The sequence below is a fragment of the Theropithecus gelada genome, chromosome 11 (genome assembly GCF_003255815.1).
Source record: "Theropithecus gelada isolate Dixy chromosome 11, Tgel_1.0, whole genome shotgun sequence".
NCBI classification, from domain to species: Eukaryota; Metazoa; Chordata; class Mammalia; order Primates; family Cercopithecidae; genus Theropithecus; species Theropithecus gelada.
The window spans coordinates 126424393-126443418 of NC_037679.1; the positions used below are offsets into that span (position 1 = coordinate 126424393).

The 19026-nt window shown below is 38.7% G+C and overlaps 1 protein-coding gene across 2 annotated transcripts in view; it reads left to right on the top strand.

Moving 5' to 3' along the window:
- FGD4 (FYVE, RhoGEF and PH domain containing 4) overlaps positions 1 to 19026 on the top strand; it is a 116363-nt gene that overhangs the window by 59702 nt on the left and 37635 nt on the right. For both annotated transcript variants that reach the window (XM_025403507.1, XM_025403506.1), the window contains 4 exons: positions 7821 to 7910; positions 10182 to 10327; positions 11061 to 11217; positions 17203 to 17341. In XM_025403507.1, coding sequence (XP_025259292.1) covers positions 7821 to 7910; positions 10182 to 10327; positions 11061 to 11217; positions 17203 to 17341 — 532 coding nt within the window. The remainder of the gene's footprint in view (positions 1 to 7820; positions 7911 to 10181; positions 10328 to 11060; positions 11218 to 17202; positions 17342 to 19026) is intronic.

Genomic DNA, 19026 nt, shown 5'->3' on the forward strand with positions numbered 1-19026 from the left:
GACTTTAGGCAAGTTACTTAACCTCGTGATGACACAGCTTCCTCATCTATAAAATGAGAGTGATAATACTCCTGCTTCACAGGTGGATTGAGATTATATGAGATAACTCATGTGCAGCACATAGAATAGTGCTTGTAGTAAGTACTCATTAAATGGTGGTGTCAGCATCTCTCACTTGTAATAGCTTCCTTGATTTCCCAGCTCCTTACTTTCATGATAAAGAATCTGCAGAATTTTGGAATATCACAGAATAAAGATGTCTAATACAAGTAATAGATTAGACCAATTATGTGACATTCAAATGTCCTTGTGACCTAATTTTAATTTAACAGCCTGCAGCCCCATTGAAGACTTCAGTATGTGGCAAGACATATAAAATGACATATCAAAGTGTTGATGCATCTGATAAATTGTGGTACAAAATCAAATATTCATTCCCTAAGTTGACTCAACTTCTTTACCAGAGAATAGGTTTTAGGGACCACAGAGACATATGTACCTATACAAAGGGTACACCCTCTTTTTCCATAGAAGAATATAATTAACTGACAGCAGATTTGAGTAGAAACTTGCCATGATTAATAATTGTTCATTCATGTCCTGTAAAAACCTGATAATTTACTTGTTTTGACTATAACCTCTAATAAATAGATAGGAAAAGCTGCAAAGCCTTTTAGTAGCTTTTAGTATATGTTTTTAGGGAACTTCTTCCTACCTAAAATGAAATCACATATGAGAACATGTGCTGAAGAGTCATAAAAAATAATATTGTCTGATTCATTTTAAAATAATTGAAGATTTTGCCTTTGAAGCATTTCTCAGGAAACTATAATTGTTTTTAGCATTTACAACATTCTTCCCAGAAGATCTGCTCCCCGACTTGGTACTTTCGAGGCATGTAGCAGGGTGGATGGCACCAAGATTTTGAAGAATGAATCACTGGTGCCGCCCAAGTGTTTCTGCCTATACGGTTAATGAACTCTGTGAGCTGCAGTGCGGGCCCTTTGTTCTGCCTCCAGCTGTATGGGAGAATCATGCCAAAAGGTCTGAAAAGAGCTGCAGGATCTGGTAACATCTGCAAATGAGGAGGCAGGACTGACACTGCAGTACATTCATGAGGTAGTGGGCTACAGTGACTAACAACCAGGCTGAACCTAAGCCCAGAGAGAAAGGAGCAGATCTCTCCTAAAGGGTACTGGAGGTGTGAAGGCAGACAGTAACAGCCTAGGAAGTGCGTTACACAGAAAGAGGAAAGTTAATTGCATACTCTATTATTGTTAAGAGGAGTGTGACTTTTGGTGCTGATAGCTTAGATATCCTCTCGTGTTATTTTTATTTTGAGGCAATACTCTGGGAATGACCTTTCAATTTATGAGTATAGTATTGTGTGTGTATTTGTAAGTTAAAAATTAATCTATTTATTTATTTATTTTTCATTTTTTGAGACAGAGTCTCTGTCGCCCAGGCTGGGGTGCAATGGCGTGATCTCGGCTCACTGCAGCCTCCGCTTCCTGGGTTCAAGCGATTCTTCTGCCTGAGCCTCCTGAGTTGCTGGGACTACAGATGTGCACCACCATTCCCAGCTAATTTTTGTATTTTTAGTAGAGATGGGATTTTAAAAGCATCTTACTTTTGATATCCCTTTATTTTAAATAGGGATATCAAAAATAAGATGCTTTTAAAATCCCATTTTTGAAAAACTATAAACTATACTTTAATTATAAATTATGTTGAAAAGTCAAGCTTTTTTTCTTAGACTTCAATAGAAGAAAATGGGATTATATATTAAATTAATAGTGCATGACTATTACTGTTTCCCAAAGGATTGCAAGAATAAATGGCTTCATGGTAAAGTGCCAAGCACGAGTAGTGGTTATATAACTTTGAGGTGCCCGATGTTGAGAAACAGTGTTTACCTATTTAGCTTTCCTAGTTAACAAAAATCCGGCTACAGCCCCAATGTACCAGCAATTTTAAAACTACTTTATTATTTATATGTAATTCTAATATAGTAATAAAGCCCCATGCATGCAAATAAATAATCTATTTCTACTTAAATGTACTTATAGATGAGTGTCCTTAAATAAGTTTTTCAAGTTGGAGGCCACCATATTATTACTTCAAAATGACTGTATTTTGTATACCTAATAATTACTAAAATGCTGAAAAGTCTCTTTTTAATAGAATTTATATTGGAAAAAAAGAATGTATAAATTAAAGTATATAGTAGTATCACTTTTCATTTTCAGGTGGATTTTGTAAGCAGATAGTTGGTGATTTGTCAGTCTGCCTGTTTACAGGCACATATCGCAGTCTTGGGTTTTGTTGAAAGAAAGATGATAGTGAGCGCCAAGGTATATCATGAATAGTAACTTAAAATCGTGTACTTGCCTATATGATACAGTTACTTTCTAACTCTGACCTTGGGTAAGTAACCTGTCCTCTTTGAGCCTCTGGATTTTGTTTGTTGTATGTGTGCTATCTGTAAAATAAAAATAATAATGGTATTTATTGTTGTAAGGATTAATCAGTTTATATAAAATAATTATAACGGACTCTGGCATACAGTAATCAGTGAATAAGTGTTAGCTTTTATTATTATGGTGATATTATTGCTGTTTTGGTTGACCTAAAGCAAGGCACAATTAGTCCGTGATTTACTCATCTCCATCTCAAAATCCGTAGTAACTTTTCCGCAAACCTATATGTAAATGAGTGATTAAACCGTATGTTATCAGCAAACTTGCTTTTTGCTTATCTTTGTGTTGGCTTTGTCAGGGTTAAGGACCTAACATGTAGAAGACCATCTGTGTGGAGAGAGCATAGCTTTTGCTAATAACTGCTGGCATCCCCCTTGGATTTTGCAAAATCTGACCAGGATATCCACAATTGCCAAGTTCAGCTAAAGCATGCTTTGCAGTCAGCAGATTGTTCTGATAAGCTTCCTATTTAAGATCCTGTAGGATTGTGGAAGACCTCAGGGGTGACTTCATTGCATAGCAGTAATGCATAGTAAGATCTGTTAGTTAACATATTCCCTGATTCATGAAAGATGTACTATTTTATCATGGCACAAGTTCTGCCAGGTTGCTGTCTTTAAAGATATAGTCATAATTAGAATCAGAACATAGGGTATGAGTGAGTCAAAACGATACATCACCACTATCAGAATAAAACCAGGGGCTTGAAAAGAATAAACTACTGCTACTAATAACAACATGCATGTATTTCAAATGAATTTTGCTGAATGACAGAAGCAAGACTAAGGCACATGCATTTACATGACATAGAAAAGGAAAGATCAGTAGGTACTAGGATCTGGTGATAGGAGGATAGAGGGGGTTGATTGCAAAGGGGCACAGGAATAGTTGAGGCATGATGGAAATATTCCATATCTTGGTTATGGTAGCGGTTATATCAGAGGTTCTCAGCCTGTGGGTCACAGACTGGTACCGGCTGGTCTGTGGCGTATTAGGGATCGGGCCGCACAGCAGGAGGTGAGTAGTGGGACAGGCAAGCAAGCAAGTGAAGCTTCATCTGTATTTCCAGGCTTGCTCCCCATCACTCACATTACCATCTGAGCTCCACCTCCTGTCAGATCAGCAGCAGCATTAGATTCTCATAGGAATTTGAACCCTATTGTGAACTGTGCATGTGAGGGATCTAGGTTACCCACTCCTTATGAGAATCTAATGACTGACGATCTGTCACTGTCTCCCATCACTCCCAGATGGGACTGCCTAGTTGCAGGAAAACAAGCTCAGGTCTCCCACTGATTCAACATTATGGTGAGTTGTATAATTACTTCCTTATATATTACAATGTAATAATAATAGAAATAAAGTGCGCAATAAATGTAATGTGCTTGAATCATCCTGAAACCTCTCCCCACTCCAACCCAGTCAATGGAAAAATTGTCTTCCACAAAACCGGTCCCTGGTGCCAAAAATGTTGGGGAAGTCTGGGTTACATTATCACATGCATTTGTCAAAACTCCTGGAACTATGCACCAAAAAGGGCGAATTTTACTGTTTATAAATTATGCCTCAACCGTTCTTGCTTAGAAAAGCAAAACAGGCCGGGCACAGTGGCTCATGCCTGTAATCCCAGCACTTTGGGAGGCCAAAGCAGGCAGAACACGAGGTCAGGAGTTCGAGACCAGCCTGGCCAGCATGATGAAACCCCGTCTCTACTAAAAATACAAAAAATTAGCTGGGCATGGTGGCATGCACCTGTAGTTTCAGCTACTTGGGAGGCTGAGGCAGGAGAATTACTTAAACCCAGCAGGTGAAGGTTGCAGTGAGCCGAGATCACACCACTGCACTCCAGCCTGGGTGACAGAGTAAGACTCCGTCTCAATAAAAAAAACACAGCAAAATAAAACAAAGGGCTTACAACATTGATACAGGGGAGTATTTTCTGTGAATATGAAGGACAGCATATTCCTGTATCTTCCTCTGAAATGTTGATAGGTATCTTACGTATTTACTATGCATTTATGTTTATTTATTACAGTTTGGAAAGTCACATTTTTATCCCACAATGTATTTAAGTTTTATCTCTTTCTCCTTATAAGTAGTAATTGCTTAAAAATTACTTAGGTTTTTAAATTTCATGGAGTATCCTGCATATGTTTCATATATCAATCAGGATACTTCTGGCCACAAGTAACACTTAGCCTGGCCTAAACAATAATGAAGTGTGTTGGTTTCATTCCTGTGGTTATGGGCTGGTTGCTCATAGCACTTAAGCCTCCATATACTCTCATTTTCTGGGAACCCCAAAAAGAGATGTCTTCCCATTGGCTCTGCCTTAAGAATAGGAAGCTACCTATTGCCAAAGCCTTCAGTGTATATTTCCTCATATCTCATCTCCGGAACCAATCACTATGTACTTGGATTCTTACGCTATTCAGGGCTCCACCTTTTGATCTGGAAATAAGGTCTGTTTCCCTAGAGGAACTGACTGTATAGTAGTAATATATACACTAACCCAACCTGGATACTATTAAGAAATGAGGGGTGGGAAATATGCCAAGCTGGCAACCAACAGTGCCAATACTTTATCCCGAATTGTATTAAGTTAAACCAAAACTTTGACTAATTGTGCAACTAGATGACTACATAGTTCTTATATCTGTGTTTCTGAGACCACAGATTATTTAAACAGTATTATATTGCTTTACCTGAGGACTTCACCTAAAAATACCTCATTTCAATGCCACTGTAAGAAGCAACACATTAACTTTACATATTAGAATGGATCTTGTATGTAAAGTGTAAAGCATGAAGTAGATCTCATGAGGTGAACACAGTGAAGTATTCATAGAACTTAGTAGCATTTATACACAGTTTAAAATGTAGTATTTATACATAAGTTAGACACTGGCTTAAAATATACTTTGGTCTACTTTGCTTCTAGAGTTTTACCTATACTTTATAATCTCCTACAGAGAAAGGGAGGGTATTTCAGCAAAGTAGTAGATAGAAAGTTTTCAATACAAAGATTTGCATATGAAACACAAAATGCCTTCTAATAGGACCAAGCCCAAGGGCTTTGAATAGTTGAAGAAGGCTCCATGGACAAGAATTGGAAATGCAACCATCAAAAGAAAAGTGTCTTAGACGCCTAGAGAGCTACAATAGCAAGAGCATATGCCAGGCAGAGGATGGAAAGAAGAAAGGTTTCGAGATGGTCAGGGACACATTTGGATGGTAATCAAACATGCATTTGAGTGATGTGTTTGGAGGGAATGGTGCCTGTGATGATAGAATGAGAAGGAAGTTTGAGGAAGTGAGTAGAGATCTGAATAACCCTGAATGTACACAGTATGGATTTTATCCTGTCAGTGAGGAGAAGACGAACGAAGGCTTTTCTTTCTGTGAAAGTAGAATTATGTGTGCAATGCAGTGTTTTGTTTTGTTTTTTAAGTTTAGAATTTTCTTTTCACTTTAAGATAAATAACCCTAGAAAGTACTTGGAAGGAGCCAGGCGCAGTGGCTCATGCCTGTAATCCCAGCACTTTGGGAGGCTGAGGGGGGCAGATCACCTGAGGTCAGGAGTTCGAGACCAGGCTGACCAACATGGAGAAACCCTGTTTCTACTTAAAATACAAAATTAGCTGGGCGTAGTGGCTCATGCGTGTAATCCCAGCTACTTAGGAGGCTGAGGCAGGAGAATCACTTGAACCCAGGAGACGGGGGTTGCAGTGAGCCAAGATCACGCCATTGTGCTCTAGCTGGGCAACAAGAGGAAAATTCTGTCTCAAAAAAAAAGAGAGAAGTACATGGAAGGATATAACTTTGTTATATATTTTTCTCAGAGCAGAAATCTTAGCATATACATTAGAAAGATTTCCACAAAACAATTGATAAAATACAAAAATAATAACATTCAGAGACAATGGCTTAATTATTTGGAAATACTGTTTCTTTTTAGTATTTATAAGGATTAATTCATTCTTGACAATGCTTTATAAATGTGGAACGAAGAAAAGTTTTAGAAAGATTTCTCATACAGCAATATACAAGGTAAGAACCACAAAATATTGGAATCAGACCATTTGATAGCTATTGATTGGGCTGGGCTTGAGAAGAGATGAGCAAAACAGGGTGGCAGTGTTGACAGATTAAAGGATGAATGCTAAATTTAGACATAGTATCATAAGTAGGACTTGGTAGCAGTTAGGATGCCATAATAGAGAACAAAGTTTAATTCAAGATTCCAAAGCCAGGTAACTGTACCATTACCAGGAGGAGAAAATTAGGAGTTAGTAGTAGGGTAGAGGTTTCTCAGAAAAGATGAATTTGGGCTTGTGTTGTCAGCATGTCAAAGTAGTAATAAATGTCCAGCGATAGTTAGGTATGTGATTGCTACTCATTCATTCATTTGTTCAGCAATATTGTATTGAATACCAATGTTTTTATTGAAGCATTGTAGTAGGCACAGGAGATACAGCAGCTAGCAAGAAAAAAATGTTTCTGTCATCATGAAACTGGCAGGGTTATATAAATATATTTAACGGTTAAATAAATACATACTGAAGAAATAAAGTGGGATTTAATGGAAAATAATATGGGCAGACAGGTGAGGGGTAGCGTAAATGAAACATGATTAACAATGAGTTGATACTTGTTGAATCTTGATGGGCATGTGGGAGTTCACTTTACTATTTTCTGTATTATTTGATTGAAGTTTTTCTTTCTATTTTTTTTGAGATAGGGTCTTGCTCTGTCGCCCAGGCTAGAGTGCAGTGGCACAGTCATGGCTTACATGGCCTCAACCTCCTCCCATCTCCACCTCCCAAGTAGCTGGGACTATAGACATGCGCTACCACGCCTGTGCTCAAGTGATCCTCCCTCCTCTACCTCCCAGTGTGTTGGAATTATAGGCATGTGCCACTGCGGCTGGCCTAATAAAATATTTTTTTAAAAATAAAAACTTAATGAATGTATAGAGCTGATAATCAGACAAGATGTCTGAGTGATATCATTTCCAAAGAGTAGCCTGAGAAAGATGGAAAAATGAAGAAAGAGGAATGCTAGAAACTGAAAAATATAAAAGATTTCCAGGAAAAAGGTAGATACGATAGTGGTAACTGCTGCAGAGGTCAAAGGAGAAACTATAGTTTAAATCCAACTGCTTACTAATTTCTAGTTTTGTTCGTTTCTGATTTGACATCTCTTGATGGCTGAAAGAACTGAGTAACTGAAAAGCTTGAGAAAACTGTTTCGATCAAATCATTTGAAGAGGTGTTTTTTACTTTAGAAATATTGTCCAAGGTATCTTTCCTAATGTGTGAATATCTGTTCAATTTTTAGGAGACTAATGAGCAAAAACTTCACAAAATAGCCAATGAACTTTTGCTTACCGAAAGAGCTTATGTCAACCGACTTGACCTCTTAGATCAGGTAAGATTTTCTTTCGCAGAATTATTTGATATTTTGACATTGTACAAGGAAGGGCCTGTTTTTGACTAGTGAAAAGTACTTGCTCAAGGAAATCTCTAGCACTTTCAGCTTGGTCAAGTATGGGCATTTTCTAATGTAAACAGTAGAGGTTTCTCTCTGTGTGAATCACAAAACGTGTTTATCAAGTGTCCTGTAAACTTAAACACTAGTCTGTTTCTTGACCTTTCATTGTCATCCTAAGAACCATGTTACCATTATAATCTAAGTAAGATATTGATGATTCTAATGCTAAAAATCATTGATTCTGTTTGCCTCATTTGCTATCTAGCATTATGCGAGTGATCTGAGCTGGTGTAGTCATAGGGCCAGAAGGGATTTTGAAAGTTCACTTGTTCAACCTTGTATGAAACATTTAATATAGTAGCTGGCATAAAGTTGCCCAGCTGATATTGGTTTAATGTGTGAATCTACTTTATTGTGTTTTGTACTTTCATCATGGAACCTTGAGTATCATTTCAAATATACACTTGGAAAGTCTAAGAACATATTATAAGAATAACTTTTGAAAACTAAGGCATCTTTTTTTGTGTTTTGGTTTTTTTGAGACGGAGTCTGGCCCTGTCGCCCAGGCTGTAGCACAATGGCACGATCTTGGCTCACTGCAACCTCCGCGTCCCGGGTTCAAGCGATTCCCCTGCCTCAGCCCCCCAAGTAGCTGGAATTACAGGCATGCACCACCAGGCCCGGCTAATTTTTTGTATCTTTAGTAGAGATGGGGTTTCACCATTTTGGCCAGGCTGGTCTTAAACTCCTGACCTTGTGATCCTCCCACCTCGGCCTCTCAAAGTGCTAGGATTACAGGCGTGAGCCACCACCCCCGGCCACTGAGGCATCTTAATCCTGTATCAGCAATAAATAGGACAAATGGTTGATTGCCCATACAGACTCCTTGTTAGAAGGGAAAGCTGCCATGTTAGAGTGTTACTTGTAAGAATTGTCCCACTTCTGCTGCTGGAAACTGGAATTTCATGGAAACAGGCAATCCTGTGCGTACCTCCTTATCATTAGTTTCAGAAGTGAACTGCCTGCCTGCTAGGCTGAGCCGTGGGAAGCCATTTTAAGGCTTATGCTCTTTGAAAGAATGAGTTTATGGGTCACATATTCATTTTTAAAGGAATTTCATCATAAGCCAAAATCAAATAATGTGAAGTTTGTACTTTTGAAACAACTCTCTTCCTTATGGGAATTACAGACCTGAAATTTTAGATATTCCCATAGTGGACGTATTTCTCTTCTCTTATCAAGTTATGTGGTTTTTTAAAGCCAAATAACTCGTTAGCCACTGTTGCTGACCTTTTAGAATTCTAGAGTCCTAATTACTACAGTAACCTAACTATTGGAGCCTCTAAGGACATAATTTTGTGTTCTTTTTGCCTCTCAAGAAAATACAGTGGAGGTGAATTTAGAAAATTAACAACCATCTGGATATTATGAAGGAATAGACCTCCTTCTGCCTACATGTAACAGAATGGCAATTAAGAGGTATAGTAACCTTAGTGAAGCATAGCTAAGACTGAAGGTTTGGGGTTTTTTGTTGTTTTTTTGTCTTCAACGTACGTGTTACTATGTGTAGGAAGAGACTTTTCCCCCTGCGTATCAGTGTTTTATGTTACTGTGCATTATTATTTACTAAAAAGCAAGTAAATATCTGAGAATTGAAATATTCCTTTGTCCATTCATTGGCCAGATATTATGCACTTATTCTGTTGTGGGAACTAAATCATGATGTTCCCCTTTCCCAAGGAGCATACAGTTTTAACAGGAAAAATGAGACTTACATCAGCAAACTACAATAAAGGGAAATATGTAATAAGTGAATAAGTCTTTCAAAACATAAAGAGAAGTGAAAAATACCACAATTATTGTGTGTACATAAAGTGTTTTCACATTTCTTAACTCTGGCTTATGGATAGGAAGGGTAAATTCTATTAACCTCAATTGGAAATTTTCTAGCACAGAAAAGGTGAATTATTCACCATAATATTCCTATGGATAGGAGCATAGCCTAGATTAGAATCAAAACTTCCTGATTCTTATTCCTGATTCTTCTAAATCAAAGCATATACTCCTAAATTTCAAAGGATTTTCTTGAACCGTAAACTTTTCCAATTGCTCAATAAAAAGTTACTAAGAGCCCACTATGTGCCTAGCACAGTGCTAGGTGGTTAACCAGTAAATGTGAAGTAATGCTTACATTATTCTTTTATTCAGGTATTTTATTGCAAACTGTTGGAAGAAGCAAACCGAGGCTCGTTTCCAGCAGAGATGGTGAATAAAATCTTTTCTAATATTTCATCAATAAATGCCTTCCATAGTAAATTCCTCTTGCCAGAGCTGGAGAAACGAATGCAAGAATGGTAAGAGGAGTAGATAGAAAATGATATGTTTAAGGCAGTCATATAAGATGCTGTGTTTTTCAGCTTTTAAATTGAAATAGAAATGCCACACACAACTGTAACTAGACATTTATGCTAAATTTTTACATTGAAGACTACTGATATAAGTTGTGGTACAAAGGACTTCATGTCTGCTCTCCAAACTATCATTTGGCTAGTGAAGACAAGCTATCGGGTCATGTGGAGCTTCAAGAATTCCAGAACATCTCTCTTTGCTATGACATTCCTATAGTCCCTTTAAAAAGGTGCTGCATTGTTCTCTACCAGCCTCATAGTACGGTGAATGAGATAAAGCACAGAGTGTATGTAGAATGTGATGACTTCTTCTCTAGTCCTGTCAGTTCACTCATTCTATAAAAAATCTTAATGTGCCGGGCGTGGTAGTTCATGCCTGTAATCCCAGCACTTTAGGAGGCCAAGGCAGGCGAATCACTTAAGCCCAGGAGTTCAAGACCAGCCTGGGCAACATGGTGAAACTCTGTCTCTACAAAAAATACAAAAAACTAGCCAGGCATGGTGGCGCGTGTCTGTAGTCCCAGCTACTGAGGGGACCGAAGCTGGAGGATTGATTGAACCTGGGAGGTTGAGGTCGCACTGAGCTGTGATCATGCCACTGCACTACATGACAGAAAGAGACCCTGTTTCAAAAAAAAAAAATTTTTTTTAATGACTTGTTTTTCTATATTTGATACAGGGAAACTACTCCTAGAATTGGAGACATCCTTCAGAAATTGGCACCATTCCTTAAGATGTATGGAGAATATGTGAAAGGATTTGATAACGCAATGGAATTGGTTAAAAACATGACAGAACGTATTCCCCAATTCAAATCAGTGGTTGAAGAAATTCAGGTAATAGGACTGTTTCATTCAAAGCTATAAATTACTATTGCCATACAAATTATACAGTCTTCTAGATCTAAAACTGAGATCTAGAGATCTGAGACACCTAGCCAAAATTCATACTATGCCGAATTATGCAAGATCATCTCTGCAAAGCTGAAATAGACATCAATCACATGCTGCATACTAAACAATAACTTCTCCATTTGCTTTTGAGACCAGCAGAGGATGATTTTTATTAGGGTCTACAAAGATTTACAAAATGAGTTCACATTCAGGTCTGTGCCTCTCTTGCATTATTTCAGAGGTTGAGTTGTTGGAAGGAATATAAAGAATGATTGCTGTAAACCTTGAGATTTGGGAAACTAATCATTCTTTTTTTGTCACTTGATATCTGTATCCTCATTTTCTTCTGTGTCACCAAACCTGAATAACACACTTTAATAATACCGTAATAATTTCCACTTGATTCTCTAGCCAAAATTGTTAATATCATATTCTTTGATATAGTTGATATTGAAGAGGCATATTTTAGATCATCTAAGATTCTTGGCGTGGGACTTCTTTTGCTCCTTGACTGTCTTAGTTTGTGTCATAGGAATTTTTTTAATTGTACCATTTTAATTCCTCTAATTGTCAACGATTTTTTGAGTTATTTTCCAGTGGTTGCTTTTAGGATTATAGTATGCATCTTAATTTTTCACAATGTACTTCAGATTATACTCACCTTAATTCTTGTAAAATGTAGACACTTAGTTCCAATATAGCTCTGTTCCCTCCTCTATGCTCTGTACTGTTAGTGTCCTGTATATTACGTTTTTTGTATGTTGTGAGTCTATAATACAGTGCTACAATTGTTATGGAAGGATATGAGAAAAAATGTATCTATAAGTCTATTTTATACTAACTTTTATATTTGCCCTTTCTAGAGTAACTTTCTTTCAGCATACATGATTGTTGTTTCTTATAAAGTAGGCCAGCTAGCAATGAATTCTGTCAGTCTTTTTGTCTGGGACTACACTTATTTTTTCTTGACTACTGAATGAATGAAGAATGAAGTGCTAGATTCAGAATTCCTAGTATATGGGTTTTTCCTTTTTTATTTTCTAGTTTGCTTCTATAATTTGTGTTTGTTTGTTTGTTTTGAGATGGAGTCTCGCTGCTCTGTTGCCCAGGCGTGAGTGCAGTGGCGCGATCTAGGCTCACTGCAAGCTCCGCCTCCCGGGTTTACTTACGCCATTCTCCTGCCTCAGCCAGTAGCTGGGGCTACAGGCGCCTGCCACAACACCCAGCTAATTTTTGGTATTTTTAGTAGAGACGGGGTTTCACCGTGTTAGCCAGGATGATCTCGATCTCCTGACCTCGTGATTCGCCCACCTCAGCCTCCCAAAGTGCTAGGATTACAGGGGTGAGCCACCACGCCCAGTCTTTGTTTCTATTATTATTATTATTATTATTATTATTATTATTTTAGAGATAAGGTCTTGCTCTTGTCACCCAGACTAGAGTGCAGTGGCCCAATCACAGCTCACTACAGCCTTCAACACCTGGGCTCAAGCAATCTTTCCACCTCAGCCTCTCAGGTAGCTGGGACTACAGGCATGCACCACCACCCTGGCTAAATTTTAGATTTTTTTGTACAGACAAGGTCTGGCTCTGTTGCCTAGGCTGGTCTTAAACACCTAGACTCAGCCTCCCAGAGTGCTGGGATTACAAGCATGAGCCACTACACTCAACCAGTATATGGGGTCCCCGCCAGCACTTTGAATGTGTCGTTCTCCTGCTTTCCATCCTCTGTGGTTTGAGATGAGAAGCCAGCCATTGATTGTATTGATATTCCCATGTATGTGATGAGTCACTTTTCTCTTGCTGCTTTCAAGATTTTCTCTGTGTTTTGGCTTTCAACAGTTTAAATATGATGTGTCTGGGTGTGGACCTTTTTGTATTTGTCCTAGTTAGGGTTGGTTGAACTTTTTGCATTTGTGGATTGATTTTTTTTTAAATCATTTTCAGAAGTTTTCAGCCATTATTTCTTCAAATATTTTCTGTCCTTTTCACGTTCTCTTTTTTTTTAATCTTTTTACTCCCATTACACAAATTTTATGGGTTCCTTTTGTTTGTTTTGGATATGGTGTCTTGCTATGTTGCCTAGGCTGGCTTCAAACTCCTGGGTTCAAGTGATCCTCCCAATCTCTCTTCTATTATTCAGATTGTATAATTTCTACTAGTCTTTCTTCAAGTTCCCTGATTCTTCTGTCATCTCAAATCTGCTGTTGAGCCTATGGTGAATTTTTCTTTTCAATTATTATATTTTTTCACATCCACAACCACAACTTCTGGCTAGTAGAGTTATTGGCTCTCACCCCTCGCTCACCTCAGGGATCTTCACTTCTACTGATGTTGTGTGTGTTCCCCACCATTCCAAATTGAATGAGCCCTTTTCAGCCTCAGCAGAGGAGCCGCCAGTCCTCACAGCCCATGCCACCCTGACGCCCCCTTCCTAGTGACTGAGCTGGGAGAGGGACAGGAGCAGCTGCAGGCTAGCATGCCACAGATTCTCACCGTTCTTACCCAAAGTTCAACAATTTTTAAAGCGTAAACAGATTTCAGATTGTTGCATGCCTTTTAATCAATTTCTAAAATGCAGATATTGTTTTGTCAATTTTATCTAGCTTTATAGCTGCTTTAATTTTTTTTTAATTTTTGGAGATAGAATCTCGCTCTGTCGCCCCAGGCTGGAGTGCAGTGGTATGATCTCAGCTCACTGCAACCTCTGCCTCCTGGGTTCAAGCGATTCTTGTGCCTCAGCTTCCTGAGTAGCTGGGATTACAGGTGTGTGCCACTACACCTGGCTAATTTTTGTACTTTTAGTAGAGATGGGGTTTCGCCATGTTGGCCAGGCTGGTCTCAAACTCCTGGCCTCAAATGATCCCCCAACCTCGGCTTTCCAAAGTGCTGAGATTACAGGCATGAGCCACTGCACCTGGCCTATAAGCTGCTTTTAACAGGGAAGATTTGCCAGTCTCTTCATTCAGCTGTAGCCAAAAAGCCTGCCTCATCCTCTTCACTCCTTTTTTTTTTTTTTAACCTTCTTTTCTTTTGTAATTAAACACTCACCTACCTTACTGGGCTCCTTTGATTTTTACTAGCCTCTTTGGCTAATTCTGAAACGTGGGCAGAGCATAAAGTTTGCCTTCTACAATCTTTCTTTTCATGCTTTTCAGTGATATCTTATTCCCACATGCCTTTAACTATCTTGCCAGACAGGTTCCTCTAGGGTTGCTGTTTCTAGTCTAGTTCTCTACTCCCAAACTCCAGGTACAAATAGCTGAGCATGTGAACATCTTGTCATCCAAACAAAGTCAACATTTTTTCCTATTTTTAGCTCCCAAGCATTTTTCTATCTGACTTTTTAGGCCTTGTGTAGAGTAGATAATTATTCTGATATGTATTGGATTTATTAGGTGACACCATTATCCTGTCATTTACCAGAGCTTGACAACTTAGCTTTATCTTTGATTTGTTACATGTCTTCATTCTCTGTATGTGTTCATTTGCCTGTGAAATAATGTATTCCAATTGCTTAGCATAGTGCTTGTTGCATGGTAAGTGCTCACTAAATGATAGTGGTGATGGTAGTGATAGTGGTAGTTATTGTCTTATCATCCTCTGAATTCTGTCTCTACAATGTCTGTCTTCTCCATATTATGACCAAACGACATGGCTTATGAAAAGAGTGGTAAATTGGGAATCAACTAACCTAGTTTAGAATTCTAAGTCTGCCACTTAGAGTCACTTGACCTTAGAAAGCCACAGTTTCTTCATATAAAATATTTAGGATCAGTAATACTTTCCTTGATGTACATAATAGATTTTGGGAAAATCAAATGACATATTTAAATTTATATAATTAATATCTTAAACTTTATTAAGGAAAGCTATTATTCTCTCAACTTCTATGCCAATTTCAGGCCCTTATTATTTTCTTCCTGGTCTGTCGTAACAACTTCCAAACTAGTTTCCCCCGTCCCCCTAAAGCTACGCTGTAGTAGATTAATCTAATAGAGCTCAGATCTAATGATACAACTGTCATGCACAAAAATCTACATTAGATGAAACAAGTCTAAACTCACCTTGACATCATTACCTCATATTACCTTTACTTTACATCTTCTATTTCCCTCTACTTATCTTTTTTGCCAGGAAAACCTCTCTGTCCCTTTCACTGAACATACTTCACGCTTCGTTACCGTGGGCCTGTTCTCTCCTGGACTTGCTCCCTGGTCTGTCTTTTTCTCCAAAACCTGCACTCATCAGAGGTTGCATTAAATGTTCCCTTCTCTGTGAAGCCTTTAGTTACTTGTTTGCTTCAAATGCAAACACTATGTCTTAAGATAGCTTTGATGCCTTGCAGTGTCCTGATCGTGGTGTGAGTTCAGTATATATTTTAATGGGATTTCTGCTTTGTTTAACAGGAACAAGAACATTTCTTATTTTTTCCTCTCTTTTGTTAACAGCTTCTTGGAAGCAAGTGATACAGACTTAATTTTGCCCTAAGAAATGGAGTTCTATTTACAGAAATTGGTTTCTAATGAAAAAGAATGCTTTGAACTGATGAAAAATTAAAATTTTCTGACAGATAAGATGCCCAGATCTTGTTATTCTTCTTTGTGGAGTCTTTTTTAAGTTCAAAGGCAATGACATTTATCATAGCCTTATTATGAAATAGTTTCTGCTGAGTCCAAAGTCATTTAATACAGTTGTTCTTAGCAAACCTCATTAAACAGGCACATCTTTTGAAACATCTCTATAGAATGATTTAATGATGTGACTTCACAAACCCTTGTAGTGACTAATTGAAGTGGTTGTCAGCAATCTGGAATTTTCTTGCTTAAAATTCTGCTTGATTTTTTTCCCCCTTTCTGTTCTTACACCAGATTGGTAGTTCTCAACTTCAGTGTTATAGAAATATCAGGTGTTTTTAAATGCATATTCTGTAGCTGGGAATGATGGCACATGCCTATAGCTACTTGGAAGGCTGAGGTGGGAGGACCACTTGGGCCCAGGAGGCAGAGGTTGCAGTGAGATCACACCACTGTGTGCCTGGGCAACAGAGTGAGACTCCATCTCAAAAAAAGAAGAAAAAAATGCATATTCTCCATCTCCTTCCCCAAAGATTGTGATGTTATAGATTGAAGTGGGGTTCAGAAGTCTGCTTTTTTTTTTAGTTTTTAAAATTTTTTTTATTTTTTATTTATTTATTTATTTTTTGAGACGGAGTCTTGCTCTGTTGCCCAGGCTGGAGTGCAGTGGCCAGATCTCAGCTCACTGCAAGCTCCGCCTCCTGGATTTACACCATTCTCCTGCCTCAGCCTCCCGAGTAACTGGGACTACAGGCACCCGCCACCTCGCCCGGCTAGTTTTTTGTATTTTTTAGTAGAGACAGGGTTTCACCGTGTTAGCCAGGATGGTCTCGATCTCCTGACCTCGTGATCCGCCCGTTACGGCCTCCCAAAGTGCTGGGATTACAGGCTTGAGCCACCGCGCCCGGCCATTTTTTTTTATTTTTTTGAGATGGAGTCTCACTCTTCACCCAGGCTAAGTGACATGATCTTGGCTCACTGAAACTTCCACCTCCTGGGTTCAAGCAATTCTCCTGCCTCAGCCTCAGCCTCAGCCTCCGCATAGCTGGGACTACAGGTGTGTGCCACCATGCCTGGCTAATTTTTGTATTTTTAGTAGAGGCGGGGTTTTGCCATGTTGGCCAGGCTGGTCTCAAACCCTCACCTCAGGTGATCTACCCATCTCAGCCTCCCAAAGTGCTGGGATTACAGGTGTGAGACACTGCGCCTGGCCAGAAATCTGCATTTCATGCAGGTGATGGACAACTTTGTCAAAAAATATTGTCCTTGACGAAAGTTCTGTTTTACAGTGAGTTTTTAGACTTGCTAACCTAATTTTTAAATGTTTCTTAGAAAACCTTTCTCATTACAGAAACAGAAAATCTGTGGGAGCTTAACTTTGCAGCATCACATGCTAGAACCTGTTCAGCGGATTCCCCGGTATGAGATGCTCCTTAAGGACTATCTAAGGAAATTGCCTCCTGATTCCCTGGACTGGAATGATGCTAAAAGTAAATGCTTTTTTTGTTTTCTCTCTATTATGGAATAATCGAGTGGCCAAGCAGCCTTATGGTTTCAAAGGGAAATATATCTCACAGCTACTTTAGTCAAATGTTGCTGTTAGAAGATAATTTCATTGGAAATTGTTATCATCACCTCAGTTAGGCAAGTCACTTTTGAGCCAAAATGACAAGTTTAGAGCAGTGCAAATCACATTTATTTTTCTGGTTTCATGTTAGTCACTGGCTCTGAAATATAAAATTATAGACTTAAAGACATCTAGAATAGCAATACACAATTTCCTTGTCAGAGGAAGAATACAACCATTCAGAATTACAAGTGCTGCTGTTTAATTAGATAGGTTGGTGCATACCAAGAAAGCTAAGATGACATTCACTATGTAAAAATAACCTAAGCAGAGTTGGTTCCACCTGCCCTAACATGCCTACCATAACAGGAAATGGTGCTTTTTATTGTCCAGTAACATTTTCTCCAAGAAAACTTTAATTCTGTTAGATGTCTTATTTTTTCATTAGATTATAATGAAAGGGTTTTTTTTAAAAGGCTTATAAGTTTCAATAATACTTTACCTTTTTCTGTACTTTTGTGAATCAACTGTAAAGGCATGAATGAAAATTTAAGAAATAACAGTGGCTTGATATTCAACAAGCAGTAAGGGTACTTGTGTACAACCTTAAAACATTGCTACCTTCCCTTGTAATTTCTTGTTTTCTGTCATAAGTGAACCTTGATGAGAGATGAAGTACATAAAACATTTTTTGTCTTGGATCTTTAACCTTTTCTTCATTATTATTATTATTATTATTATTATTATTTTGAGACAGAGTCTCACTCTGTTGCCCAGGCTAGAGTGCAGTGGCACAATCTTGGCTCACTGTAACCTCCACCTCCCGAGTTCAAGCCATTCAGCTAATTGTTGTAATTTTAATAGAGACGGGTTTTCACCATGTTGGCCAGGCTGGTCTTAAACTCCTGACTTCAGATGATCCACCTACCTCGGCCTCCCAAAGTGCTGGGATTACAGGCGTGAGCCACTGCTCCTGGCCCTGATCCTTAGTCTTTTCTAGAACACAGGCTGTCTCAGATGTGTTTCTCCCACCATTTGAGTGACTGATCACAGAAACTTCTCTTCTCCATTCGCCCCTTCCAAAGTGTAGAATGAACTCGACTTGCCATCTCCTCAAACCAACTACTTCCTGGGAACTCTGCCCTGTCTCCACTTCCATCCATCTTGCCTGACTGCTTGATTTGAGTGGCAGATCTAGTGGTGGGGGTGGGGGTGGAAACACCACTGCTCTTCCTCGAACTCATCTCTAGAGCAGTGGCTTTATCCCGTCTTATTTTGTCTTCCTGTATCCTGGATCCTGTATCAAGTGCACAGCATGGCCCACATCAGAATAGTTCTTTAAAATGTAAATTAAAATTCAGTGTCTTCTATACTCAGACTTTGGTATCCCCTTAGATGCCCATGTCAAAAATGAAAAAGTTGGTGACATGGTATGGCATTTTATTGCTTTTCGTTTGTTTTTCATTGCTACTTACACTAAAATTCTAAAGAGATCACAGAAGGAGGGCTTTTGGTGGCCTAAAAGTAGAAGCGAAAGCAGCAAAAGTGCATTCTGTCCAGCGGTGCACAGAAGACAAAAAATGTAGTTGAAAAGTCTCAGGGTTGTTG